At 48.2% G+C, this 27,584-nt stretch overlaps 1 protein-coding gene across 1 annotated transcript in view; it reads right to left on the bottom strand.

The window, feature by feature from the left end:
• The window catches only part of PLEKHH1 (pleckstrin homology, MyTH4 and FERM domain containing H1), a 55,020-nt gene extending 40,591 nt beyond the window's left edge, over positions 1-14,429 (bottom strand). Inside the window, exons 1-3 of the mRNA XM_075426113.1 lie at positions 14,405-14,429; positions 9,190-9,365; positions 3,399-3,461 (exon numbers count right to left, since the gene is read on the bottom strand). Of these exons, the coding sequence (XP_075282228.1) occupies positions 3,399-3,461; positions 9,190-9,330 (204 nt within the window). The 5' untranslated portion in view covers positions 9,331-9,365; positions 14,405-14,429. The remainder of the gene's footprint in view (positions 1-3,398; positions 3,462-9,189; positions 9,366-14,404) is intronic.
• Between the last annotated feature and the right edge of the window lie 13,155 nt (positions 14,430-27,584).

Here is a 27,584-nt window from a genome sequence, read left to right as displayed (position 1 = left end):
TTACTGATATCACTCTCAAGAACAACTCTTGTTCTTGGTTGGCAGTTGGTGATCTAGCATAGAGGCCAAAATCATCATGACTAGACATAGCATCTTTCCTATATTTAAGCTGATCGGAGAAAAATCCTGATCACAGAATCACAGAATGTTAGGGGTTGAAAGGGACCTCTGTGAGTCATCTAGTCCAATCCCCCTGCCAAAGCAGGGTCACCTACAACAGGCTGCACAGGACCTTGTCCAGGCAGGTCTTGAATATCACCAGAGAAGGAGACTCCACCACCTCCCTGGGCAACCCGTTCCAGTGCTCCATCACCCTCAGAGGGAAGAAGTTCTTCCTCATGTTCAGACGGAACTTCCTATGCTTCAGTTTGTGCCCGTTGCCCCTTGTCCTGTCACTGGGCACCACTGAAAAGAGTCTGGCCCCATCCTCCTGACACCCACCCTTCAGATATTTATAAGCATTTATAAGGTCCCCTCTCAGCCTGAAGAACAGAACAAGCCCAGCTCCCTCAGCCTTTCCTTGTAGGAGAGATGCTCCAGTCCCCTCACCATCCTCGTAGCCCTCCACTGGACTCTCTCCAGTAGCTCCTCATCTTTCTTGAACTGGGGAGCCCAGAACTGGACACAGTACTCCTGATGGGGTCTCACTAGGGCACTGTAGAGGGGGAGGAGAACCTCCCTCGACCTACTGGCCACACTCCTCTTGATGCATTCCAGGATGCCATTGGCCTTCTTGGCAACGAGGGCACACTGCTGGCTCATGGGCAACCTGTTGTCCGCCAGGACACCCAGGTCCCTCTCTGCAGAGCTGCTCTCCAGCAGGTCCGCCCCAAGCCTGTACTGATGCATGGGGTTGTTCCTCCCCAGGTGCAGGACCCTGCACTTGCCCTTGTTGAATTTCATCAGGTTCCTCTCTGCCCAACTTTCCAGCATATCCAGGTCATGCTGAATGGTAGCACAGCCTGCTAGTGTATCCACCACTCCTCCCAGTTTTGTGTCATCAGCAAACTTGCTGAGGGTACACTCTAACTCTTCATCCAGGTCACTGATCAGTAAGTTGAACAAGACTGGGCCAAGTACTGACCCCTGGGAGACACCACTAATTACCGGCCTCCAACTAGACTCAGCACCGCTGATGACAGCCCTCTGAGTTCTGCCATTCAGCCAGTTCTCTATCCATCTCGCTGACCCCTCGTCCAGCCCACACTTCCTGAGCTTCCCTAGGAGGATGTTATGGGAGACAGTGTCAAAAGCCTTGCTGAAGTCTAGGTAGACAACATCCACGGCTCTCCCCTCATCTAGCCAGCCAGTCATGCCATCGTAGAAAGCTATCAGATTGGTCAGGCATGATTTCCCCTTGGTGAATCCATGCTGACTACTCCTGATAACCTTCTTTTCTTCCACTTGCTTGATGATGACATCCAGGATGAGCTGCTCCATCACCTTTCCCGGGATGGAGGTGAGGCTGACCGGCCTGTAGTTCCCTGGGTCCTCCTTCTTGCCCTTTTTGAAGATTGGAGTGACATTGGCCTTTCTCCAGTCCTCGGGCACCTCTCCTGTCCTCCAGGACCTCTCAAAGATGATGGAGAGTGGCTCAGCAATGACATCTGCCAGCTCCCTGAGCACTCGTGGGTGCATTCCATCGGGGCCCATGGATTTGTGGACGTCCAGATCGCTTAAGCGATCCCTCACACAGTCCTCCTCGACCAAGGGAAAGTCGTCCTCTTTGTAGGCTTCTTCTCTTACCTCCGGGGCCTGGGATTCCTGAGGGCCTGCCTTGGCACTGAAGACTGAAGCAAAGAAGGCATTCAGTCGCTCTGCCTTCTCTGCATCCTCCGTCACCAGGACACCCGCCTCATTCAGCAGCGGTCCCACATTGTCCCTAGCCTTCCTTTTGCTGCTGATGTAGTTGAAGAAGCCCTTCTTGTTGTCCTTGACATCCCTTGCCAGATTCAATTCCAGGTGGGCCTTGGCTTTCCTCGTTGCATCCCTGCACGCTCTGACAACATTCCTGTACTCTTCCCAAGTGGCCTGTCCCTCTTTCCACATTCCATGGACCTTCCACTTCCACCTGAGCTCCGCTAGAAGCTTCTTGCTCATCCATGCGGGTCTCCTGCCTCCTTTTCTAGATTTCTTTCTCAGGGGGATGCACCGCTCCTGAGCATGGAGGAAGTGACGTTTAAACAGTGACCAGCACTCTTGGACGCCCCTGCCTTCGAGAACCCTGACCCATGGGATTCCTCCAAGTAACTCCTTGAAGAGGCTAAAGTTAGCTCTCCTGAAGTCCAAGGTTTTGATCCTGCTTATCGCCCTGCTTCCTCCACGCAGGATCCTCAACTCCACCATTTCATGGTCGCTGCAGTCGAGTCTACCTCCAACCTTCACATCCTCAACCAGTCCCTCCTGGAACGGAGTAGTACGTTCTGCAGACAGAATACCCTATCAGGTACTTCAAGTTCTTGATTCCTAGGCAGTATGTTTCCCAGTGCTTATAACACTGCCTGTTCAGTCCTTCACTACTGAAATAATCATTGGCAGCCATTCTTGGCCATCTTGCACGGCTTTTAGTTCTGTGCTTTAATCTCTGACTCAATGCTCAGTCCTGCAGCTCTTGTCCAGTTGGAGGGAGCTGGTTCACTTCAATCCTTCCCTTCAGCAGTGGTCTGCAGTGATGCAGCAGCTCAGACCATCTGGTCCTTCCTGGCTCTTTTGTTTGTATGATACTCCGTACAGCACAGACTGTACAACAGTCTGCTGCCCAAAGGTCTATTATTCTCTATAGCCTGTTCGCAAGCTGAAGTCTCTCTCTCCCCTCTTCTCCACTATTCAAGAAGCATAGAAGGAGTAGCTTAGACAATATGCTGAATTTTTAGATGGTTACAGTACTATGCAATGAATCCAGATCTTACTGCTCTTCCCTGTGGGTTCCTAAGCCAGAGCAGTAACTACTGTAAGAAAGCCCAAACAACCGATAGGTTTAGCAGACACACCCTTACCTCTTTCACAGAACTTTCTCTATTTGTAGACAAGTCCTTACCAGTACTCTTTAGTATTTGTTTTCTGAGGACCTGCCAGGCAGCTCTATCTCTGCACTTTAATCCTGAGGTAGAACATCCATAACCAAGAATGCCTATCATGGATGAGAGGGTAAATGCTGTGAAGCTGAAAGGCAGATTTAAGGTGCTGGTTTTCACTTAGGGTTGAACTATTTAGGCAACTCTTCATAGGTCAGGCTCAAAGACTGGGAAGTAGACGAGAAAATCCATTCACCACTGTAAATCAATGTTTCCCTAGCAAAGCACAGCACTGCAGAGTGCTGCCTGTATGCTAGATTGGAGGGAATTTAGAGTAAGTTACTGCTGGGCTTGTACCAGAGCAACCATAAGAGAATCTCTTACCTGTTTCTCTGCATCCTCAGCTCTTAGCTCTGCTTCTATCACTCTCTGTTCCAATTCCTGCATCTTCAGACCCAGAAGAGAAGGAGGGGAGAGGGGGAAATAAAGAAAATTAACATCACCAGGAAATTCACCTGTTTAACTCAGGAATCTTCCATTTATTCTGCAGGTCTACAGATCTTTGGCATCTTTTGGGTTAACTGGACAGCTTTGACCAGGAAAAAAAAAAAAAAGCCGTTGACCTTTTCCAGTCTTCTGCCCTACTTTGAATTTACTGGAACTGTTTTCTCATTAGTGAGCTTCGTCATTCATTACACGGGTCAAGGGAATAGTCCCAAAGTCTTGACCTCATCTCTACAATTTACACAGAAGTCTCTCTACAGTACACTATTCTTTTCTGGTCTTATTTCAGCTAGGATTCATTCACAACGGTAAATAAAAATTAATACATCTTGGAAAGCTCACAGCAGGTTCTCTACGATGCCACATTATAACCAATGAATACTTTGCTTTGGCTTTAAAAGCATCACAGGCTCATAATTGACAAGATTAACTATGATCTTAATTTTCCTATGCTTCTTTTCATTTTAAAGAGCTTCGCAAACTGACAATTCTGTGAGTCTTTATCTGAGCATTGCTGCTATTGAAGTCAAAGGACACCGAAAAGAATTTTATTCTAAACGTATGTAAATCACTTCATTCTCAGTGAAATGCAGATGTACCTGGGGTTCCTCTAACAACTTACCACTAGATCCAGTGTTTTCTTTTGGTTTTTTTAATAGCAACTAAGGATCTCATTCAGTGCCCACGAGGTCATCTTCCACCACCTGCCCTGCTTCGATGGGTCTCAGATTTAAGCCCAGTAATATGAAGTAAGTGACAATAAGTTTCATCCACTAAGCTGCAAAACTTGAGGAATGCGTCACAGAGTTTCCAGCATTTACTTGTGTTTTACTAATGAAGGAATGACATAGAAGCATTGACATCGGGAGATTAAGAGTCACACTTCAAGCAGAAAATAAACTATAAGAGGAACTGAGTTCCTTTTTTCTCCAACGCATTTTATGATTCTTGATGAAGAACTGGAGCCCAGTATTCAGGTTGGTCACTATGACGACCAAACCAATATTTCTGAAAATGGGACTTACTCCTCTTGGGTTGATCACCCAGAATGGAGAAGACAGCGTTCCCGTGTTTCCATTTCCCTTCCTTCAAATGGCAACAAGACAACTCTCCTTTTCATACATACACATTGATCATAAGGGCACGTTGACACCAATCGATAAACATATCAGGAAGGTACATATACGCAGACACCTCAATAGTCATATAACTGAAAAAGCCATGCCATAACAAATTCAAACCATGAAGATCAGAAAGTGCCACATTTAGCACGATACCTCTCAGATTTGCTTTTGCAGTGGGGCAATCAATGACATCACAGTCTTTGGAGCTTAACATCCAAATCAAGGACACTTCTTTGGCAAAGGAACAGAGAGATGCCATAGAAGATTGCGCAGACAGCCAAAGCTGCTCTGACCAAAGACCCAGTGTCTAAGAGTCTCAGTAGAGACTGAGCTCAAGGCGATCTAACACCAACAGCAGTGGTCTGGGTTACGACATCAGTCTGTGTCCATCATGAACAGTGATCTACCCGTGCATTTATCTATCAGTCTCCGGATAGCCATCACCACAGACAGGCAGCAGCAAAATATATTGGTGAAAGACAGATGCTAACTGGAGACATAATACACATTGTGAAACCAAGACTGTTTATGATGGTAGCTTCAGAGTCAAGGGCCTCTGCTAGTTTTCTGAGGAATTGACAGGGTTTACATTCACAGCACAAACTTTAGATGAATCTCTGGGCCCCCTCCCAAAGGCTGTCTTCTTAGACTAACTCAATCCTCCACAAAGCGGGCGATCTTCATTAAAGACTTGGGTTATTTTAAGAAAACAGCACTGTTCTGACTGAAAAACTCCTTGTTGTCCCAGCCTGATGACAGCTAGCTTTGCATTGCTAGCATTCCTGGATCTTGATCAGGACAGAAAATGTATGTTGGGACCATTCCTGATCACTGAAGAGTTATGAAACTTCTTGTGAAAGCAGGGTGACCTGGCTAAGTTCCAGTCAAATTCATTACTTTTGTCACCCTAATTCCCTCCATAGCCTTAAATGACCTTGTACTTTTCTTAACTTTCTGTACTACATTGTTGGGTTGTCCTACTATGAACTGTTAAACAACTGCTGTGCTTCTCTTGTACACAGAATGATTACTTCACCCATCCCCGGTGTCAGCTGTCTCACTGGAGTGCATTCAGATACAATACATCCATGCTTGTAAGGCTCTTTCAAATCCCTCAATGAATTAATAGTAATGCTTGGTATTTACATGAGCCCTTTCATTCAAAATGCTTTATAATTTGACAAATGCTACTAAGCAACTTGACCCAGGTCACATAAAAAAACTTGGTGACCAAGACAAATTCAAGTAACTTTTCTCCCAAACATTACCCCAGACAGCTCATATGGAGAGAAACAGGCCCAGCTGTGTAGCCATGCTTGCATGAGACAAAAGAGGCTTTTTCCCAATGTTCATTTTTATTGAAGTAAGACAGAAGCAGGTTAAAAGCTACCCAGATGGCCCTTCTAAAAGCTGCAAAAGTTCCTCCTATCAACCACTCACACAGGCTTTCGCTTCCCTGATGGCTCAGAACATGCTAAAAAGAATTGAGCAAAAAAAGTTCCTGCATGTCTCAGCCTCATTTTGTTCCTGTTGTTCTCTTCCAGAGCTCACTCCTAAACAGGTCATCTTGCTGCCAAGGCAACAGCCTGCTATGTTGCTCACTAGCAGAGGAGTATCCCTTTCTTTGTGTGCGTGTACGAGAAAGAGTGGAAACAACTGCCTGTTTCCAAAGAGACCGGATCCCTGCTGATGTTCACAACAAAGCAGGACCCAGGGGTCTCGCGCCCTGCAGTGGTCCAGCAGGATGACAGAGTTTTGTCTTGGAGGCTAGGGGCTGGGGTCCCTCTGCCACACCGTCTCGCAGCCAGTCTCTGCACAGCTTGGGCAGCAATGCTCTATAGCCGAGACCGGGCTACCAACATGGAAATTAACACCATGCAAACTAGGGCATAGGCAGTTAAACCGTTGGGTTTTAAATTCCTCATGTTCTGAACAGTGATCTAGATTATTCAATCTAAGCGGATTTTAAAAATCTGAAGTATTTAAACTGCTAGTGCACATTGTACTACCAATGCCAGGCATGAGAGGCTGGGGGTTTTTTTGTGAGTTAAAATAGTAAAATCTGCTTCAAAATCATAAAATTAGTTACAAAGACTAATTTAAAATGGGGAATCGTGTTTCCAAGCCTTTCAATCAGTAGCTTCCAGACCCCTGAGACAACCTAACTTCTGAGCAAGTATCACACCGCTGTTAACATTCTTCACTTTCACTGGCAAAACCTTTTTCTTTTTCTCCTGTTGCTTCAAACCATATCAGAGGATCTCAGGGGCAATGCTCACCACAGGTTGGCAACACAGTTTCATACTGTGCCCACTTCACATTTTTCAAGATCTTCTCCCTTGCCCCTCAAAAAAACCTTTTTGAAAATGCAGTACTCTTTCAAGTAAGTCTGCATCTCTTCAGTCTCACAGATAGAACTGTAAGGAAAAAAAAATAAAAATCACAGTTGCTATAAAATCAATTATAAAAATCCCTGGAGCTGGCATCACTATGCATAAAGCACGCACCTCCTTCGGTTCTGCATCACTGCCCACCTGAATGGGGGAAGGATGCAGCACGGACAGGAGCCCCAGTTGCTGTCACTGCTGGGGAGCCCTGTGCCGACCGAAGAGGGAAGGAGGATCTCTGAGCAAGTCGTTGCAGAGCAGTTGGGAACCTGGGGCACTGGACACTTCCCAACAGCAGTGTTCAGCATGAGCACTGCGTGCTGAGCACCTGCTCCGGTGCCTTGAGCTCACCTGCATCAGGAAAGCCTGCCGGAGCTGCCCCACAGTCCCTGAGGGTCTCCCCTTCCCACGTGACATTCAGAGTAGGGAACTGCAAACCTGCTAGCTCTTTGACCCTTCAACTAAGCCTACGCTGGAGCTGTTCAAGTAGTTACAGAGTAACCCGATCACTGAACCAAGCTGCTCCTCAATCTTAACAAACGGAACATTGCTTTGACTGAAAGGCTGGATTAATGGCAGCCAGTCAGGCCCCTTCCTTGGGGAGCCCCCTGAAGCAGAAGAAGATTTCATTCTCTGCCATGGCCCACAAACCTCGCTAAAGCAAGAGTCAGAAGATCTCTGGCAAGGCTGTTCTCCAAAAAGAAAGTTTGATAGGTGGGTTTCTTTGTTGTGTGGGGGGGTAGTCAGGAAGGTTCTCAAAGCAGAAACTAATAAAGCACGAAGCCACAGATTCCATAATGCAGCAAATGTAGAGTATTGCACTGAGTGCTGGTTGTCTTTATCAGACCTGGCCACGTCTATACATGACTGTTTTTAATGTGCCTTGATCTAAATGGACTTTACAACAACTTTCATTATTTTCCAAGGTAAGTAATCACTAAGGTCCATCTCAGGAGCTACCTTGAAAGATGAAGAGGGTGCTTAGAATTGTGTAATTTCTTAAAATACGAAGGGTGGGATGAATGCCTTGTGCAGTATGTGGCGTTAGTGGAAACATAATTACAATTGAAAGCAAGGATGAAAATTGCTCCACTCTGAAGTGGATGTAATTTTGATGCTTTTACATCCAAAACCAACAAACAAGAATATAGACATAAAAGTTACATAATACAAAATGGAGCAAAAGTGAGTATAGAACAAATCTGTCATCAGGTACAGCTTAAAGGCATTTGGAGTAAACTGCAGTCAGTTGTAAAGATTTCAACTTCATTAGAAAACTGTGGCTGAAAGAAACTGTTCTCACTTTCCAATAGTAATTGAATATCTGAGCAAACTTGAACTGGACTGTGATAATGTAAGCCATGTTTTCAAATTACAAAGAAACACCACAGCAACCTACAAACTTGGATATTATGTAACTAAGAGGTTAGTGAAAAAGTTTTACTTCAAATTGAAAAATAACTCAATTTAAGTTAAAGAAAAAACACCAAAAATCCACACCATGATGGAAACAAACAAAAAAAGCCACCAACAAAACTCTCAAATCTTTGCCAGTCCCCTCCCGTAGGATTGCAAATCATTTAGTACACTTGAAAGAGATTAGTAGGAGATGCCTCTAAAACCACAGATGCCATGCAAGTTTCTAACACCCAGATCTCAAAGTATCTCAGTGCTGCTCTTCAGTATCACCAGAATGTTTTGACTCGATATGCAATGTTATTCTAACACTATGGCAGCACATGTACCCCTGTCCAGTCTTTCAACATTACAGCATAATTTGCACTCCTGTAAGCTTTTCTATTGACAGGCAAGTCCTGATCTTGCTAGTTTTACCCAAAATATCCATCTTTGCTCTGCAGCTGCCTCGGTTACTTTGGATATCCAGAATCTTGCTGGTAACAGTGTATTCCGGTAGAGTCCAAATAACTGGTGATTTTGCAGTAAACAAGGCCAAATTCTTATTTTCACTAATGCCACTTTACACCACTCTGACAGGCACTTCTCTATATCTCACATGATAAGCAGAGCACAATGACATATGCAGTGAAGGAAGAGATCCTCACTGCAAGTAACAGTTTTATTGGATAGCTCAGTGTTAAGGGATTTTTTGCTTTTATGCTATAACTCAGTGCAAAGTAGAAGCCGCCACCACTGCCTCACCTTCTCAGCTAACAGCTCTCGGATCTTGCTTGCCTGCAAACGGAATTTGAAGAGCTGGGACTCCAAGGCAAGGCATCGCTTTTGCCAGTCTATACAGCTGCCATTCTCCACTGTGAGTTCTGCCATTGTGAAGTTAATCATCCATTTGGGACATCGTCTGCGGTGCTCTAAAAATCCTACAGAAGAGAACAGGAAGAAAAGGTAATTTAGGCGGACAAACTTTTCACCCCTTGTGCCTAGTCTTCCTTGGTTCATCTTACAGGATGGGTAACATAGGCCATTTCTTCTGCAAGCCAAAGGTGAAACGGTACTATCCCAAGTAATTGATATTGCCCTCTGCCAGAGGTCACTCTTAATGGACAACAGATAAATATTCAAAAAAACTTTTACCTTTCAGATGAGTAAATAATTTACTAAAGCATCGTACTGTATATTCCACATACAGCCTTACTGCCACCCTTACAGGCTTGCTTAGCATCTACCTACAGACCAGGAGTATTTTTACTCCTACCTCCTTTGTACCATCAGTATGGCTGTAAACTCTGAAGTCACTAACACCTCTGAAACACAGCTCCGGTCACACACCCATTATTAACCTGGGGCACCAGTGCCTTATCTCATACAGACTGCCTTAAGAGGATACGATGTATGAAGCAACAGTGTTCTCAATCCCTAACTACTTGATACAGTCATTCCACAATAAGAGTGGAAGAGATGCTGTACCACAGTATCTAAACAATTGCTCCATTAAAACATAAAGCTGTCCCAGCCAGGAATAAGCTAGGGTTGAGGACAAAACATGCAGGTCTACTGAAGTCCTTGTCGACATCAAGAGATACACGCAGCTCCACAAAGTGGAAAAAGCTGTAAGTTATTTTATTTTCTTACTCAATACTGTTTTGACGTTCCAGATACTTTGTGCTCTACGTAAAAGATATGTAAAATGTAGGTAATGAGTGTCCTTAATCAAATTCAAGTGTTTGAGAACACTCACAAAAAGGTTTATAATATCCACTCAGTGTGAGCAATCCAGCAGTCAGCTGTATTACTCTACAATAACAAATGTTTACAAAACCAGAACAGTTATTAGTTCATCAGCTTCATCAGAACACTGAAATCCATACTTAAAGGAACTTCTCACCTGCTCACAGGCAAACTCAGTGCTATCCTGAACTGGGACCAAAGTAAAAGACCAAGACTTGGGAGAGAGCAGTAAAGTCACTCAGCCTCGTTGCCTTTACATCATCTGCCTTTGCAGGGTGGGAAAGCTTAAGATGTCCCCCTAGTACCCACTTGCCAGGACACCTGGCTCATATCTCGCACGTAAGAGACCTGAGATTCAAGTTACCCTAAGTACACATAATAGCGTAAATATATATAACACAACAAGCCACTCTATCCAGCTACATCCCTGCTGTTCCGAGTTAAGGAAAACACACTTTATAGCCTTTAGCTACAAACATTACCTGCAAGTTATTTGTATATACAAGTTGCTTTGTTCAGTAATATAAAGCTTTCCAGGCAGTGAGTTGCCTGCCTTTCCAATGATTTGTGAAATACTACTCCAGGTCAGAAGGTAGGTTTAACTAAAACAAGGAAAAGGCACACTCATGTCCGATACTGCCTCACTGGAAACACCCTGTGGCAGGAAGGAAGATCAGTATTCCACAGGCAGCACCTACATCTTTACAGGAATCCTTTTCCACAGCGCAGTCCAGCACATTGATCTAATCTCTAGCCGTAGCTCCTTGCCAAGCATTTAACCAGGTTACCTTCGGCACACTTCACAGCATTGTAGGGTAAGGTAATGTAAGGTAGTGCTACCAGTCCTTCTCAAGCCAAAAGAGTGCGATAACTCATGGGATCCTACAATACCGTAAGTTTATTTTCAGCTAAGGGCATATTAATTCAGCTCTCAAATGAAATTCTGTTCTCTTTCATATAGGTATGAAGGGATTGTAGTCTTTATTCATAGAGTTTAAGTCCAAAGAGGACATACAAATGAACGGGATAAAGTCTAATGGCACAAAGTAAAATGCATCTCATTTACCACACAGCTTATGCCACAGCAAAAGTAATTTCCTCAGCTAGTCCATAACTTCTGGTTGAACTAAAATACCTCATTCTGAATAGGAAGTATAAGACTGGGATAGATGTCCTGAATCAATGTCTTGCTCCTTCTCACCGTAGACAACTGCATCATATAATCCCTTTCATAAATGAACACAGCCCTTCCCTAGAACCATGCAGGCAGTTTTGCTCCCACTGTTCCTGTTGTTCTAGAACCTCACCCCTCTAATGAGCTGCCTTCTAATTACCAGCATAATCATAACCGGCTTGTATCTGTTCATTCTTGTAGATTATTGCCCTTTAGCTTAGCTAGTTTTTTTCCTTCCCTCATATTTACCCTTTGGTATATTTATAGATATCAAAAGTTTCTCCTTAAAGACCTCATTTTGCAAGGCTAGAGATAAGGCGCTTTTCTGGTCTTGTAAGAAAAGCTCATCACTCTCCCTCTGCACCTGTCCCAGCTTCAGTGCACATCATGTAAAAGAGTTGGGTTTTATCTTTCTCACTCCCCTTTGCAGACATGGGTGACCACAACTGCATCTGAAAGGCAGCATGCAGCCTCACCAAAGCCTCCTCCAAAGGCATTTAGTACTTTCCACTCTCCCAGGGAATACCTCACCCGACTACATTTGCCTTTTTTACAACCATATTACAGTGGTGGTTGACTTTCACAGACAAGCCAAGGCAACTGGAGCGGAGGAATCTCAGCTGGCTTTGCCTTTGCAAATGCCAGGCACAGAAGTGCAGGGGACCCATTACAATGACACTGGAACAGATTAATAATGAACAGGTCTGTGCCAGATCTCCACAAGATCAAGAACCTCTGTACTACAGGCCATTGTAAAATTTAACAGGCCATGGTTACACTGTGATTGGTTAGTGTGTCCACATCTTTTCCTCCTCTGCTGTTTCTAAATAGTGCTCTCCCAGGTTTTGTTCCCACTTTATTACTACTTCTAATGTGCAATTTTACTTTGTGTTACTAGAGTTTATCCCATCCTTACTAATCCCCTGGATCAGTCAACTCTTCCAGTAAAATACCTACCATCTAACAGTCCCTCCTTCAGCACAGCATTGTCACATTTTCTTTTGTCACTTCTCGTCTATCTTATCATTCTTCTATTAATCCCCACCCCCTCCACTTAAGCTAATAACTTCCCAATGTGTCATTATATCAAATGATTTCTGAAGGCCAGAGATAAGAATTATGGCTTTTCTTCTCTCTAGCAAAAACCTTAAGCTTTCTCAGAGAAATATATTGTATCACAATGTCTCACATTTACCCCTAAATTACAACTTTATTTACAACTTCAAATTCATTCTGAATTATCTTTTACTGTTAAACGCATCATTCCTTCTCCCCCATTCTCCTAAACATAAGCAGTTAGTCTGTACTTTAAGAATTACAGTATCAACTTCATTTTGACAGACTGACTTTAAATCCTTGGAACCGGACCTGCCATTTCACATGCCATTTTTGTAATTCTTAACCATCTTAATCCACTAAGTTCCTTGATTGTCCCCCTCCCCAAGATATTGGTCCTTTTCATATCAGACAAAGAATGTATATGGTTATATAAAGAATGTATATGGTTATATAAACCATATTTGTATGGTTATATAAAACTGGTTCTTTTTTCCCTTTGGCATGTGAAAAAGTTGGGAATCAGATAATTTCAGCTGCAGTATTCTTAGTTTAGGAAGTTGGAAAATCGGAGGCAGCCACTTTCTTCAAACAAGCTGAGCTTTTCAGAATTTCTTTCTTAAACGTGTACAGACACTTCTTAAAGAGGGGGTGATTTTCAGTCTTAAGTATCAGACAGCTTCCACTGAAGATAATGAGAGCTACAAAGTCCTTAGAACTTAGTGGGGGGAAAAAATGACTGAACCAACTGCTAAATGCAGACGTGAAATTTCTAGTTTTTACTATATCTGTAAGTTTTGATCAACATTAGAGACAGTTCTGACACTAAATAAGTATGAATATATTTACTTGGAGTGCCCGTATCCAGTTGTAATTCTGATGAAGCTAAAATTTATACAAGCACATCATGGGTTTTTTTTTTTTGTTTTAGGCCAGAATCAGTTGATACCCCAGATATTGGTGGATCCAGACTAGAACTCAAAACACTTCAAAGACTTGAAACAGTATTTCTGTATTTCAAATGCCAGTGTCTCCTCAGCTCAGGATTCAGTTTACCCCAGCTGTTACAGGGCATTCAGCCAGCACAAGAGTGCAGTTCTTAGCACCTGCCGGTAAACTCCACCTGACCCTGCCTGAGCACCCGAGCTCAATACTGGTCTAACTTTCAGCTACCATCTTACTACAAAAGGAATCAGTAGAACTGTGATAAATGTAACACATGAAGGGAGAGAGATTGCCTCCTGTGTCACTTCATCAACACCAAGAGGGTTAGCAGTACGTGCAACAGTCAAAACTCAGCGTGGAAACCCCGCACTATCAATCAGCTCCCTGCCCCCAGTCACCTCATGTTCCACCTCACAGCCAGTTTCACCCCCCAGCTTTTTAACCCTGAGGCCATCGGAATTGTTCAGCCACACGGTCATTTCCCGTTCACGAGTGCGGCCTGAGATGTGCAGAGCACGGGGAAAAACTAACGTGACAAGCTGTGGGAAGGGCAAGGCTTGGCGAGGGCCAGGGGAAAAATAAATAAATAAATAAATAAAATTCCCCTCTACATCAGTGCAGGTGGCTTGACCGGTGGGAGTGCCTGCAGGCGGGAAGAGGGCTCGGGGTCTGGCCGCCCTGCCCCGCTCGCCAGGCTGACCAGGCAGACGGGCGAGGCCGCGGGACTCGCACACCTTCACCCCGGGGCTGCATTCTGCCCCTCCTGTGGCCGCTCCTCCCCTCACCTCCTCCACGCGGCTTCAGCGACCACAGTCCCAGACCCGAAGGCAACCTCTTTCCTTTCAGCAGCAAACCTCAGCTATCGGAGATGGCACAGCATGGCGTCCAGCGCGCCCCCCAGCCCCCCACCGTCACCTTGCAGAAAGAAGGGCGCGGGGGGACAGGCTGCGGCAGCCAACCCGCACGGGCCAGCCCTCCACAGCCCCCGCCCGACCCCCGCCCGCCCGAGGGCTCGCCGCCGGCAGCGCGGAGGGGCCCGGGGCCGCCGGCGCTCACCTTGGCCGGCGCGGGGGTCTCGCCCCGGCGGAGCGGGGCAGTGACAGGCGCAGCCGGCGGCGTCCGGAGGCTCCCGGCCTCCGGCGGAGGCGGGGAGCGCGGCGGGGGCGGCCGCTGCCGCAGGCGGCTGGGCGGCAGGCAGGTGCCCGGCGCGGCTTCTGTCCCATTCAGCACTTTCCCATTCTCCCTCCGTTTTCCTTCGAGCCGGACAGCCCGGCTCAAATATCAGAGCCAGCCCTCCCGGGGAGCGCAGGAACTGACATCACCCGCCCCGGGCTTTTAACCCCTTCCCGGGCTCGGCGGCGAGGCAGGTGGGGCGGACAGCGCCCTGCCCCGGGGGCCGGGGCGGCCTGGGAGAGGAGCCTCAGCCGCGCTCTGCCCCCGGCGGAGACGTCCCCCTGCCCGCCCACCCCGCACCCTCGGGGGCTTCCACTGAGGCCGGGGGCGCGGGGAACGGGCCGGTGCTGACGGGGCGTCCTGGGCCGGGCTCCCCGCGGCCGCCCCGAGCGCCTGCCCGCTGCCCCCTCATCCCCCTGCCCCGGGAAGCCATCTTGTTCTGCCGACCGCCTTTCAGCGAAAGCCGAACAGGGCCTCTCCTGGGCAGAGCTCCCGGCGGCTGCAGGCTTCTCCCTCGGGCCTGCCAAACGGGCGAGCATTGGTGTCGGGCCCTTGTCCCCCCAGATCCCCCTTGCAGCCATCTCCCAGCCTGCAGAGCTGATGTTCCCAAACCACCCCCAGCCCTGAGGCACCGTGCTGCCCTCACCTCCCACCGCAGCCCTGAGGGGCCAGTGGAGCATCCCAGGCTCCAGCTGGAGCACCCCTCACTGGCCAAGGGCAGCCCCAGGGCGCGAGGTTGGTGCCAGGGGAGAGATGAAAACCGAATTAGTGTGGCGATGGCTCTCCTGACCAGAGGACACCGCCCTGCCCCACACAGTCAGGCCATCTCCCACGTGAAACGGCTCAAACGGGTCTGGGGCTTCAGGCATTCCAATGATAGCTGCCAGCACACAAGTTCTTTATTCAGGGAAAGGGCCACCACTGACTGAGCTGGCAACCTCTCTGCCGAGGCAGGCTGGCCACTGGGCGCGGGCCAGGCGCTGCCGCCCTGGGCCGGCTGAGCCCGCGCCACCTCTCTTCGTGTTGAGCAGAGCAGGGTGCGCGGAAGCAAGCAGGGCTGGAGACAGACGGGGCTGCAGGGCCAAACGCCCACAGGGCTTTGGGCCTTACACCAGCGTGTTCCAAAGGCAAAGCTCATTCATTCTAGTTCAGGTTTAGCAACTACTTGTTATTTACTCCACCATCAGGCACATTACTTCTGTCAAAGGTACTTTAAAAATTCCTCTGTGAGGCTCTACTCACTGGGGATAATGGCAGTCATGCTGACGTGTATCTTTTGGGCCAATCTGCATATGCCTTTCACATGGCCTGCTTTGCCGCTGCGAAAGGTGGTCTCATCTCCTCGATGGCCTGTTGGGGAAGGGCTGCACCAAAAAGGTGATGTCTTGAGTGATTATGAGAGATTCATGAATGCTCTGAAACTGTGCTTTGGCTGTTGTTGAGACTACCCACACAAAACAGCAGTCTGAAACAAACAGGCTTACAACCAGCTACGGAGGAAGCAGGCAGGGGAACTGAACAGAATTATCTCCTAGTACTGTAAGCAACACTATTCACGAGGTATGGCTAAACAAGATCTTAAGTGTGGTTATCTGACTCGCAGATATTGCCTGGCCTGAAATCTGCTGTTTATTAAACTGTTGTTGTAAACTCTTTCCTCACATCGCTGGTGTGCTTTGACTAGTGGCTCAGCAGAGAAGCAATGGGCAGCAAATCACTTACTATGCTCAAATAAAAAGACTGATGTGATTAAGTGGTTAAAATTTAGAAATGCAACTAAAACATACGATCAGGATTTGGACACCGGAGTGACTAAAGGCAGGCTCTGAAGTCTATACCTCATTATCCAAATAAGTAGTCAGATTTCCAAAGACTCTGTGGACCTTGAAGTTCCCTAAAGATTGTTTCACTTTGTATTTCTCATCCGTTTCCAGATTCATGGGGATTTGCTTGAATGAAGCTGCTTGTTCCTGTCTAGCTAGAAGACAAAGTGTGCATTACAGAGCTGGTTCAGGCAGAGAGCAGGATAGCGCTACGCAGAGATGGCCAGCGAGCCAACTGGAGACAGGCAAAGAACTGAAAAGAAACAGGCATCTGGGGAGGAGCTCTCCGGTTTGGGCAGCCGAGCAGGGACAGGCAGGAATACAAGCAGAGATGGAGCTGCCTGTTGGGACAATGTCACCAGAAGAGATTTCTCCAGCAGTTCCCAGTGGAAGGTAACTTCAGTTACCTACAGTCTGTATGTTGTGTGTGAACCTGTATTAATTGTTACTCCCAATGATCAAGGAATTGTAATAAATAACCAGAACTAACACAGTTTCTGGCTCCCTATTGGTATTTCAGAGGGCAAAAGGTAGCTTCGTGCTTTACAGAGTCCCCTCCTGAACTGAGGCTGGCCAAAGACAAAATGGTAAAAGCATCTATTCCCTTCGTGCGCCCCATCCTATTCCTGACTCCCTTCAGCCACAGCATGCAACCACAATATTTCTTAATCTGAATTTTATGAGGTACTTATATTTTTCCTTTACAGGCACTGGTCAAGTTCTCTCATTTGCACCAGCAAAGCCAACAGGATTGTATCACTGACTGAAATGACAATCTGGCCTTGTGTTTTTCCCAGGCAATGAAGCTTGACTGCCAGGACATTCCTCAGGCACTGAACTTTACACAAAGTACCTCCCCAAGAGTTGCCTGCACACACCTTGCTTTAACCCCTGGAGGGCCAGAACCACATCCGCACTCACACAACTATGTGCTGCCATTTCTTTAATGCAATTACTCTACAAAGCTGTGCCTCCCTATGCCTTCTGTTGCTTCTGTTCAATTATGTAACAAAAATATTATTTAAAAATTTTTAATAAAAAATGTGGCTTCCATTAAATAATGCAAATAGAAAAATAGTTTTTACTTCAGAGGGAGAAGGTTGTAAGAAGAGCCAGTAGTATCTCACAGTTCCCAAGTGATTTCCGTTGGCAGTTATCTTTAATTTGTCTGCTCAAGCACTCTATGTCCAGTCTTTGCAAACTGCAGACAAATCATTCAGCAAAAACAAAATTTACTATAAACAGCAAATATCTTATTAACAAAACAAACTGTCTGGCAGATCCAAGAGAACTAGCCTGGCACTGTTAGACTACGGTTATCACAACACAAGCACAGGCTGCTTTGTCAAGAGCACCATATTCAAGATACCGAAGTAGAAGGACAAAAAGATAAATGAGAACAAGGTGTCAGGAGATGAGAGCAGAAAAAACTTTCTCTACTAAGCAAAGTTGCCGTAGTTCTGCAGGTGGGAGAGAGCATTACGTTCCAGACACAGTGCTGCTGAAAATTTACCAAGGGGGCAAGGAGACCAGCCAGACCAAGTCCACGTGTCAGAGCCCCACTGAAGGCTCAGTCCTATGTGGGAAAAAGCTTGCACAAAACCAAGACAGTACCTTGAAACAACTCTTTGCGGTACTTGTCTCTCTCCACAGGGAACTTAAGCTCCACATCACAGTTCTCTAAATTCCACCTGTGTTAGAGGCTTAAAGATGTTGAAAACGGCCTTTGTACCTAGTTCCTTTGCTCTATTTGTGCTGGGCTTGCAGTGTGCTGACAGACACAACACAGACCTGCAAACCCCTGCCTTGCTTCTCTTCTAATCAGCAATGACAAGTTCATGCAGCAGAAAGAGACTGGCAGCTGTGGATCACCTCACTGCATCAACCAGTTGCTCATGGGAGGACCCAGTGGGAGGGCCAGGAAACCATTGCCCTCTGGTACTCTGTTAGCTGGTTTTGACCATGCTATGGTCATCTTGTCACACTTGACACACACGACATAAAGATACTCGTGTGCACTATTCAAGCCAGAACTTGAGTGAGAGCATAGGTTTTGTATATATAGTCTTGACTGGTACAGAGCAAAACAATGGCAAATTCCCATTTTGCTTAGGGAGTCATCCCAGGGGTAACTCCAGTGTTATTCTCAATAGCTAACGCCTTGTTTTGTCTCTGGATTTCTCCAATTTCAGCCTCCAAGTACCCGACTTATTCTGCTAGATTAAGAAGCCATCAACTATCGTTGAAGTAGCCTATGGCAAAAACCTTAACTTTCTCTTCTAGAAAATACACAGATTTAACATGTCTCACAATAATTAATGTTTTCTAGTACTTGTATTCTCACAGGTTTATCAAGATCATAGATTAGACAACAGGAGATTAAAAAGTAAATTTGGGGTTGTTATCAGCATGCTTGTGTGTGCCCGTTAAACTCCTGTTCCAGAGGAGAGAAGAAAGGAGGACTGCATGTGGGAGTCTTCTGGCTGAGGAGAAGGAAAACAGTCCTTGCAAGGACATTTGTTTTGTGTGGTCTTTCTGTGTCTGGCATTGGCTGGTATGCAGCCCATAAGGTTCCCACATACCACAGCACGCCTTGAGTCTTTCTCTGAGTCCACAGGCTACAGCTCTGACTGCTGTGCAAGTGATGCCATACGTGATGTATCTCACAGGTAAACTGTTTCAAGTCCTGGTGCTGCAACTATGCACACAGGGCTGGCTCGACAGCACTTGTAAAACTGAATGTTGCTGCCCTAAGGATGAGGGCCCTGGCTGCTCCTGCCGAGGAAAAGGAGGCAGAGAAAGAGGGAGGGTGGAGCTGGAACCAGGTGCTGGAGGGAATCAGGGAGAGCCCCGGTGAGTTGGACCTGCTGCTCCTGCAGCCCCGGTGATGTGAGGGATGGCCATAGTTCTGCTGCTGCAAGGGAAAGTCCAAATCCCTCAACCCCTCCTGGAACGGCAGCAGCAGGTCTGCCCTCCCAGGAGTGCAGCTGAGGCAAAGTAGGCAGCGACCTATATTATTTTGCTGTGAAATGCCAGGCAAAAACCTATTTACAGAGCTTGTTCTGGAAGCACAGCGCAAAAACTGCACCAGGGAGAGACCCAAACCATGTGGGGAGCAGGGAACAGATTATAGATCACTGGCTTGAATTCAAGCCAAGTAATAGAAACAAAAACTGTTACCCTCTGACAAGCAGCACCAGTGACAGTGGTGTGACAGACTGGTCACCTCAGCCTGGTTCTTAAACATCAGCTGTCTGAGGGACCTGTTTACTAGGAGTGAGCGCGGAGGAGGCAATAGTGTGTGCCGCAGGTCGCCAGAGGAGCTCCACAGGATAGCATAGTCCTCTACTACTGCTATTACTGATTACAGTTCTGCATCTGCCCATCACTGCAAACAGCTTCTTGGCAAAACACCGTCAGCCCACAAGGGATCATGGGGAGTGAACTCACATCTGATCCCCACTAGAGCTATGAAAAGAGTTGTTGGATGGGAGAGGTTTGTGAAGGCCAAGAGAAGGGGTTGTCCTTGCCCCTGCTGTACCCCTATGACAGAGCTGGGGAAAAATCCATTTCCAGAATTGTTAAATCAATACTTTCAGTAAAGTAGATTCCAGCTTGCTCTGTTTGGGTGTTGATGGGTGAAATTCAGCACAGGCACCTGGGGCAGCTCTGTTGTCAGAGTAGGAGAGGCTGCACAAAACACCGTGCGCTGATGGAGGATCCCGGCTTCTCCGCAACTGGTAGGGCAGCCTGTGCTGGCTGGGATGGGGGAGAGAAGACACTGGTAAGAGATGGGGCTAGTCTGCGGGAAGGGCTTTGTCTGCCTTCCCAGTCTTGCACTGAAGTCAGACCTACAGCTGCCAGATGTCAGGGTGGGGTGTGGAGAAGAACACGGTTCCCTGCCGTAGAACTCCTACTTGCAGAGCCTCCATTGCTGGAACCGGCGGGCAGGCTGTCCTCCATGGGAGTGCAGGAGGGAGGCTACGTTAGCTGGAGAGACGTTTGGCTCCTTTCCTGGTCTCACACTAGAGCCAGGAACACAGCTCCCAGATGTCTGTGATCTCTGCTCTGGGATTTTTCAGGCTTGTCAAGGCATTGCGTAAGGGGAGGAATTATTTTACCCCCACACAGGGGGGTGGAAATGCCGGGAGCCCCCACGGAGATCCCTCTGCCTGCTTCTCCCGGGAGGTGTCACCTGCAGGTGAGCAGCCCTGGAGAGGGCTCCATCTCTCTGCAGGTGAGATCCGCAAAGTACTCTGAGAGCAGCAACTGCTGAGCTTCCCTGGCATGGCTCAGTTCCTGACAGTTTCCATGGTGACCCACAAAAGAGCAGAAAAGCACAGATCTCTTTGGAGGACAAATTATAGGATGTGATAGCGCCTGCGGCTGGGGACGGGGGGACACCCCCCCCTTTTATACTGTTAACTGAGTTCTGGGGTCAGTCCTGGGGCTTGCCCCCGGCTGAGTTGGCAAGGAAAGCACTGCCATACCATTCCCAAAGGGCTAGTAGCAGCTAAAAGCAGTAACTCCCGCTTGTAGGTGTTACAAGCTGCCATAGGCACGTTCAAATGATATTGCAAATTGGTTTTAATGGATAGAACTGGCAAACGATGTCAGCGGGCAGCCTAACCAAGCAGTGTCGGACAGTACTTTGAGTGGACCGGGTTAGTGGGAAGCGCTGATGTGGAGCTCCAGCTGTGCCAAGAATTCTTGGCCACGAGCTGGCGGGGCTCATTGAGAGGGCTTTAAACTAGGTTCGAAGGAGGAAGGGGATACTGCCCAGCTCACTAGGGATGAGCCTAGGCTTGGAGTGCCAAGGCCAGGGGTGAGATTGACAGCCCAGCTCAAGTGTGTTTACACCAATGCACGTAGTATGGGCAATAAACAAGAGGAGCTGGAAGCCATTATACAGCAGGACGGCTACGACTTGGTCGCCATCACAGAAACGTGGTGGGACAACTCGCATGACTGGCATGCTGTCATAGATGGCTACAGACTCTTTAGGAAAGACAGACCAACAAGGAGAGGTGGGGGAGTTGCTCTATATGTGAGGGAGCAACTGGAATGCATTGAGCTTGGCCTGGGGGCAAGTGAAGAAGGAGTTGAAAGCTTGTGGGTTAGAATTAAGGGACAGGCTCACAAGGGTGACATTACGGTGGGTGTATACTACAGGCCACCTGACCAGGAGGAGGATGTTGATGAGGCCTTCTACAGGCAGCTGCAAGCAGCCTCACAGTCACAGGCCCTGGTTCTCATGGGGGACTTCAACCACCCTGACATCAGCTGGGAAGACCATACAGCTAGGCAGGCGCAATCCAGGAGGTTCCTACAGAGCATCGATGATAACTTTCTGATGCAAGTGGTGGAGGAACCAACAAGGAAAGGCGCGCTGCTGGACCTCGTGTTAACAAACAAGGAGGGACTGGTGGAGGACGTGAAGGTTGGAGGTAGACTCGGCTGCAGTGACCATGAAATGGTCGAGTTCAGGATCCTGCGTGGAGGAAGCAGGGCGATAAGCAGGATCAAAACCCTGGACCTCAGGAGGGCTGACTTTGCCCTCTTCAAGAAGCTACTGGGAGGAATCCCGTGGCCCAGGGCTCTCGAAGGCAGGGGGGTCCATGAGTGCTGGTCGCTTTTTAAACAACACTTCCTCCATGCACAGGAGCAATGCATCCCCCTGAGAAAGAAATTTAGCAAAGGAGGCAGGAGACCTGCATGGTTAAACAAGGAGCTTCTAGCGGAGATCAGGCAGAAGAAAAAGGTCCATGGAATGTGGAAAGAGGGGCAGGCCACTTGGGAAGAGTACAGAAACGTAGTGAGAGCATGCAGGGATGCGACGAGGAAGGCCAAGGCTCACCTGGAATTGAAGCTGGCAAGGGATGTCAAAAACAACAAGAAGGGCTTCTTCAACTACATCAGCAGCAAAAGGAAGGCTAGGGACAACGTGGGGCCGCTGCTGAATGAGGAGGGTGTCCTGGTGACGGAGGATGCGGAGAAGGCAGAGCTAATGAATGCCTTCTTTGCTTCAGTCTTCAGTGCTAAGACTGGCCCTCAGGAATCCCAGGCCCCGGAGGTAAGAGATGAAGCCTACAAAGAGAACGACTTTCCCTTGGTCGAGGAGGACTGTGTGAGGGATCGCTTAAGCGATCTGGACGTCCACAAATCCATGGGCCCCGATGGAATGCACCCACGAGTGCTGAGGGAGCTGGCGGATGTCATTGCTGAGCCACTCTCCATCATCTTTGAGAGGTCCTGGAGGACAGGAGAGGTGCCCGAGGACTGGAGAAAGGCCAATGTCACTCCAATCTTCAAAAAGGGCAAGAAGGAGGACCCAGGGAACTACAGGCCGGTCAACCTCACCTCCATCCCGGGAAAGGTGATGGAGCAGCTTATCCTGGAGGCCATCATGAAGCAAGTGGAAGAAAAGAAGGTTATCAGGAGTAGTCAGCATGGATTCACCAAGGGGAAATCATGCCTGACCAATCTGATAGCTTTCTACGATGACATGACTGGCTGGGTAGACGAAGGGAGAGCCGTGGATGTTATCTACCTTGACTTCAGCAAGGCTTTCGACACAGTCTCCCATGATATCCTCCTGGGGAAGCTGAGGAAGTGTGGGCTGGATGAGTGGTCGGTGAAGTGGATAGAGAACTGGCTGAATGGCAGAACTCAGAGGGTTGTCATCAGCGGCGCTGAGTCTAGTTGGAGGCTGGTGACAAGTGGTGTCCCTCAGGGGTCAGTACTGGGCCCAGTCTTGTTTAACTTCTTCATCAACGACCTGGATGAAGAGTTAGAATGTACCCTCAGCAAGTTTGCTGATGACACCAAGCTGGGAGGTGTGGTAGATACACCAGAAGGCTGTGCTGCCATTCAGCGTGACCTGGATAGGCTGGAAAGCTGGGCAGAGAGGAACCTGATGAGGTTCAACAAGGGCAAGTGCAGGGTCCTGCACCTGGGGAGGAACAACCTCATGCACCAGTACAGGCTTGGGGTGGACCTGCTGGAGAGCAGCTCTGCGGAGAGGGACCTGGGTGTCCTGGTGGACGACAGGTTAACCATGAGCCAGCAGTGCGCCCTGGCTTCCAAGAAAGCCAATGGGATCCTGGGGTGCATCAAGAAGAGTGTGGCCAGCAGGACAAGGGAGGTTCTCCTTCCCCTCTACACTGCCCTGGTGAGGCCTCATCTGGAGTACTGTGTCCAGTTCTGGGCTCCCCAGTTCAAGAAGGATGAAGAGCTACTGGAGAGAGTCCAGCAGAGGGCTACAAGGATGGTGAGGGGACTGGAGCATCTCCCCTACGAGGAGAGGTTGAGGGAGCTGGGCTTGTTCAGCCTGAAGAAGAGAAGGCTGCGAGGGGACCTTATAAATGCCTACAAATATCTGAAGGGTGAGTGTCAGGAGGATGGGGCCAAGCTCTTTTCAGTGGTGCCCAGTGACAGGACAAGGGGCAATGGGCACAAACTGAGGCACAGGAAGTTCCGTCTGAACATGAGGAGGAACTTCTTCCCTCTGAGGGTGACAGAGCACTGGAACAGGCTGCCCAGGGAGGTTGTGGAGTCTCCTTCTCTGGAGATATTCAAGACCCGCCTGGACAAGATCCTGTGCAGCCTGCTGTAGGTGACCCTGCTTCGGCAGGGGGGTTGGACTAGATGACCCACAGAGGTCCCTTCCAACCCCTACTATTCTGTGATTCTGTGATTCTGTGCCACCACATGGCCTAGCATGCAAGCACACCCACAGAGACCTGACACGCAGAGAAAACGTGCGCACTGCTGGCAGAGGGGATTGTAAGAAATGTGAAACTATAACAAAAAGCCTTAATATTTTCTAATTTTTAGTACTCTCTTCTGCTGCATCTCAAAGCACACGGACAAAAACTCAAACCTTTTGTCTGGAGTCATAGAGGGAAACTATCCTTGTGCAAGGAACAAATTCACAGTCTTTCCATCACAAAATCGTTTCACCAAGACTTCACTTGCTGCCCCGAAGTTCTCACCCTGCCCTCCATTACAAAAGCAGAAAGCGCTATTCAGCACACTCTTCTCCATGCAGTTTGGAGGTGCCTGCCTGATACCCACCCACCCCCTTGCATGCAGCAACAATTGCCAAACAGGACAGCTGCCAGCATGAAAGGACGTGGAAGGAATGGGTGGAGGGGTGGCTTTTCTGATCTGCATCATTTTTGTGATGCAGTTTAAGATTTCCAGAAAATTCTGGAGGAGGGGAGAGGTAGAATTGATAAAGGATAAGATGGCTTTCAACACAGCCAACAAACATCTTAAAAGGAAACCTGATTTTGTGTGCCTCCACCTCTGGCCAAAATGTTCTTGGCTCGGTTTCAAAGGTGCCAGGAGATTGAAGGGTTGGGTATCTCTGAAAACTGGTCTCAGGGTGCCTGCAACAGGGTCACCAGAAAAAGGTGCCAATTTGGAAAATGTCATCTTCAGTATTTTTGATTTTGTAATTTCCTATCAGTGAGCACTCCCTGGGAGCCTCAGGGATTGATCTAGAACTTGTCTGTCACTCTACACACTGCTTGAGGCAAAAATCCTTGTAAGAGGAATCTGTTACCTTGACTGTTGATTTCAGTGGCGCTTGGATTTCATTGCAGTGACTGCTGCCGTAGCAGAGACTCCCACCCATTTCCTCGCACTGTGTTCCATTGTCCAGAGTCGCATGAGCCCGCAAAGGAGCTTCTGGAGTTGGGGTCTCTGCCCGGCCTTTCCTTCCATCAGCGATTGCCTGTAACCTCAGTCCTGGCGTCGGGATGTACTGTGTCTCTGTTTGGGTGCCCTCAGGACCCACGCCAGGGCGCAGAACAGCTCTAGATGGACAGCTAATTGAAACAGCTAGAGCAGCTCCAACACAAAACTGAGTTAGGACTTTCTGCAAAGGATGTCATGGGGTAATTTTTAATTATTTGTTTAATTAGTGTTAATTGCACACAGTAGGAGGTCAGAACTCAGCCTGCAAATGCTCATTTGACTGGGAAGTGTGAGTTATCCGGCCGTTCTGGAAACCCTGGTCGAGGCACAAGAGAAGGAGGGGGATTTGCACTTGGCGTCACGATGGTGGTGAATGAAACTCCGGGCATTTTTTCTGAAGCAGAAGGAGGAGGAGGAGGACAACTCTCATGGGAAGCTCAGCCAGGGAGCTGCTGAGGGGGTGAACGTGAGGCCTGCGCCCCCTCTGCGCTGGAGAGGCCTCAGCACACCTTCCCGGCTGCACAGGCGCTCTTCCTAGGCAGCCATGGGCGAGGCTGCTAACACCCGGCGCTTGGTGATGCCCGGCGGTTGGTAACGGCCGGCAGTTGGTGGCGGCTGGTGGTTGGTAACGGCTGGGCATTGGTAACAGCTGGCGGTTGGTGACTGGTGGCAGTTGGTGATGCCCGGCGGTTGGTAACGGGCGGCAGTTGGTGACGCCCGGCTGTTGGTGACGCCTGGCGCTTGGTGGCGCCTGGCGGTTGGTAATGGGTGGCGGTTGGTGACGGCCGGCGGTTGGTGACGGGTGGCGGTTGGTGACGCCCCGCGGCCGTTCGCGCCTCACCCCGCCGCCGCCAGGCGCTGTGCTCTGGCGCCACCTGGTGGCTATCGGGGGCGCGCCGGGCGGGTTTCTCCCCGGGGTGTTTCACGGGAGGCTTTGCTGGGTGGACGGAGGAAGTCCACCACAACCGGGCGACCCGAGAACAGGCGGTGCCTCGGCCCGGGTTAACTTCCCGGCGGGACAACGGGCTGTGTATAGGGACAACTGGGTTCAGAGTCAGCGGGACCCGTCATCTGGCGGGGTGGTTGCCCAGCATATCTGCACCCGTAAAGCCAACTGCCCTTCGTCTACAACAGGCATTACTCACTCACACTCTTTTAAATTAGTTTTCAGATTCCTACAAGCATGAAAGATTTATCTGGCAATATTTTCTGAAAGATTTCACAGCATGCAGCTCTATGGAGGCCTCATTCTAAGCAGAGAAGTTCTGCCACCCCGCACTGAATTGCACCCGACAGTGTCCTCGTAAGCCATGAAGCCTGAGCCAGACGACAAAGGGAAGGACACACGCGGTGGGCCCTGCTGCCTCCTCGGCATTGTGTCCCGCCGCTGGCTGGAGCACTCGGTGACTCTCATCTTGTCTCTTCACAGTTCCACAAGTTCTGTCTTATCAGGGAAACAAACTTCTCGGGGGGAAAGTCAGCCATCGCCCTCTGACAGGCACAAACTCAGCTGTGCATCTGCATGGTTTAGGCCCTCTGCTAATGACAGCTGACAGATTTTTCTTCAGCTGAAATAAAGAGAAACCCTGAATCAGACAAATGTGAGCTACACTCCCCCTGCTCCTAGGGAACATCGTGGCGGTGCAGCTCTGCGGAGTCCGAGAGGAGCGGGAGTATAAATGGCCATAGGTTTGTTACGGGCTCTCTGCTGGAGGGGTGCTAAGGCTCAGCCCCAAACCATGTCTCCGAGACACTGGATGCGCATGCTATCATGTAGTTCTGACTCAGGGGGCACCTGGGAAATTGTTCCTAAAACGGAGATAAACGTTGTGTTGTTTTACTAGGCAAACACATGGAACTGTGCAGGGCAGTAGGAAATGGTGTTCCTGGGGCAATAGTTGCGCACTTTAACTGTGTTCAGTTCAGGCATTTGTTCAAATAACCAGTTTTCTCTTTGGTGCCAATCCACTAAGCACCTTAAGATTTTTCTAATTTTTTGTTAAAGTTGGACCCACGCCCAGCCTTACAACTGGTTGTAATTTAAGCCTGATGTTTCTGTTGAAGGTACTTGTCTCCTCTAAGCCTTGATTTTTTCTCATACGGACAAATTAACTTCATAGTCATTACCATTTATGTTTTCCCAAAGATTATTTAGCTTCTCAGAAGACATCATAGAAATCAAAAGCCTGCTATTAAACCTTTTATAAATTAAGAACTTTAACAAAGTCTTTTTCTGTTGGATCAAAATTACGATGCAATTCTTCTAATGAGCAAAATTAATGCCACTATTACAGCAAGAAAGGGTTGCTTTTACTTTTAAATCTAGGAGAGCTTTTGAGCGTGTACTGCTAGGTTTACATTCCTTCTGCAAAGCACTCTGCAGCCATACAGAAATGCAGAATATTGATTCCAGATTTCTACCGTCTTGTCTGAAATCAGTGCCATAGTTTACTCTCTGGGCTTAGATTTACTAGATTTACATTTAAGGTAAGCCTGTCGTCATAAAAACCACTCTGTGAACAGTAGCCATGCAGGCA

This window comes from Opisthocomus hoazin, chromosome 7 (assembly GCF_030867145.1).
Source record: "Opisthocomus hoazin isolate bOpiHoa1 chromosome 7, bOpiHoa1.hap1, whole genome shotgun sequence".
Taxonomy (NCBI): domain Eukaryota; kingdom Metazoa; phylum Chordata; class Aves; order Opisthocomiformes; family Opisthocomidae; genus Opisthocomus; species Opisthocomus hoazin.
Note: the sequence above shows the minus strand (reverse complement) of the source record. Positions and strands in the feature narration are given on the sequence as shown.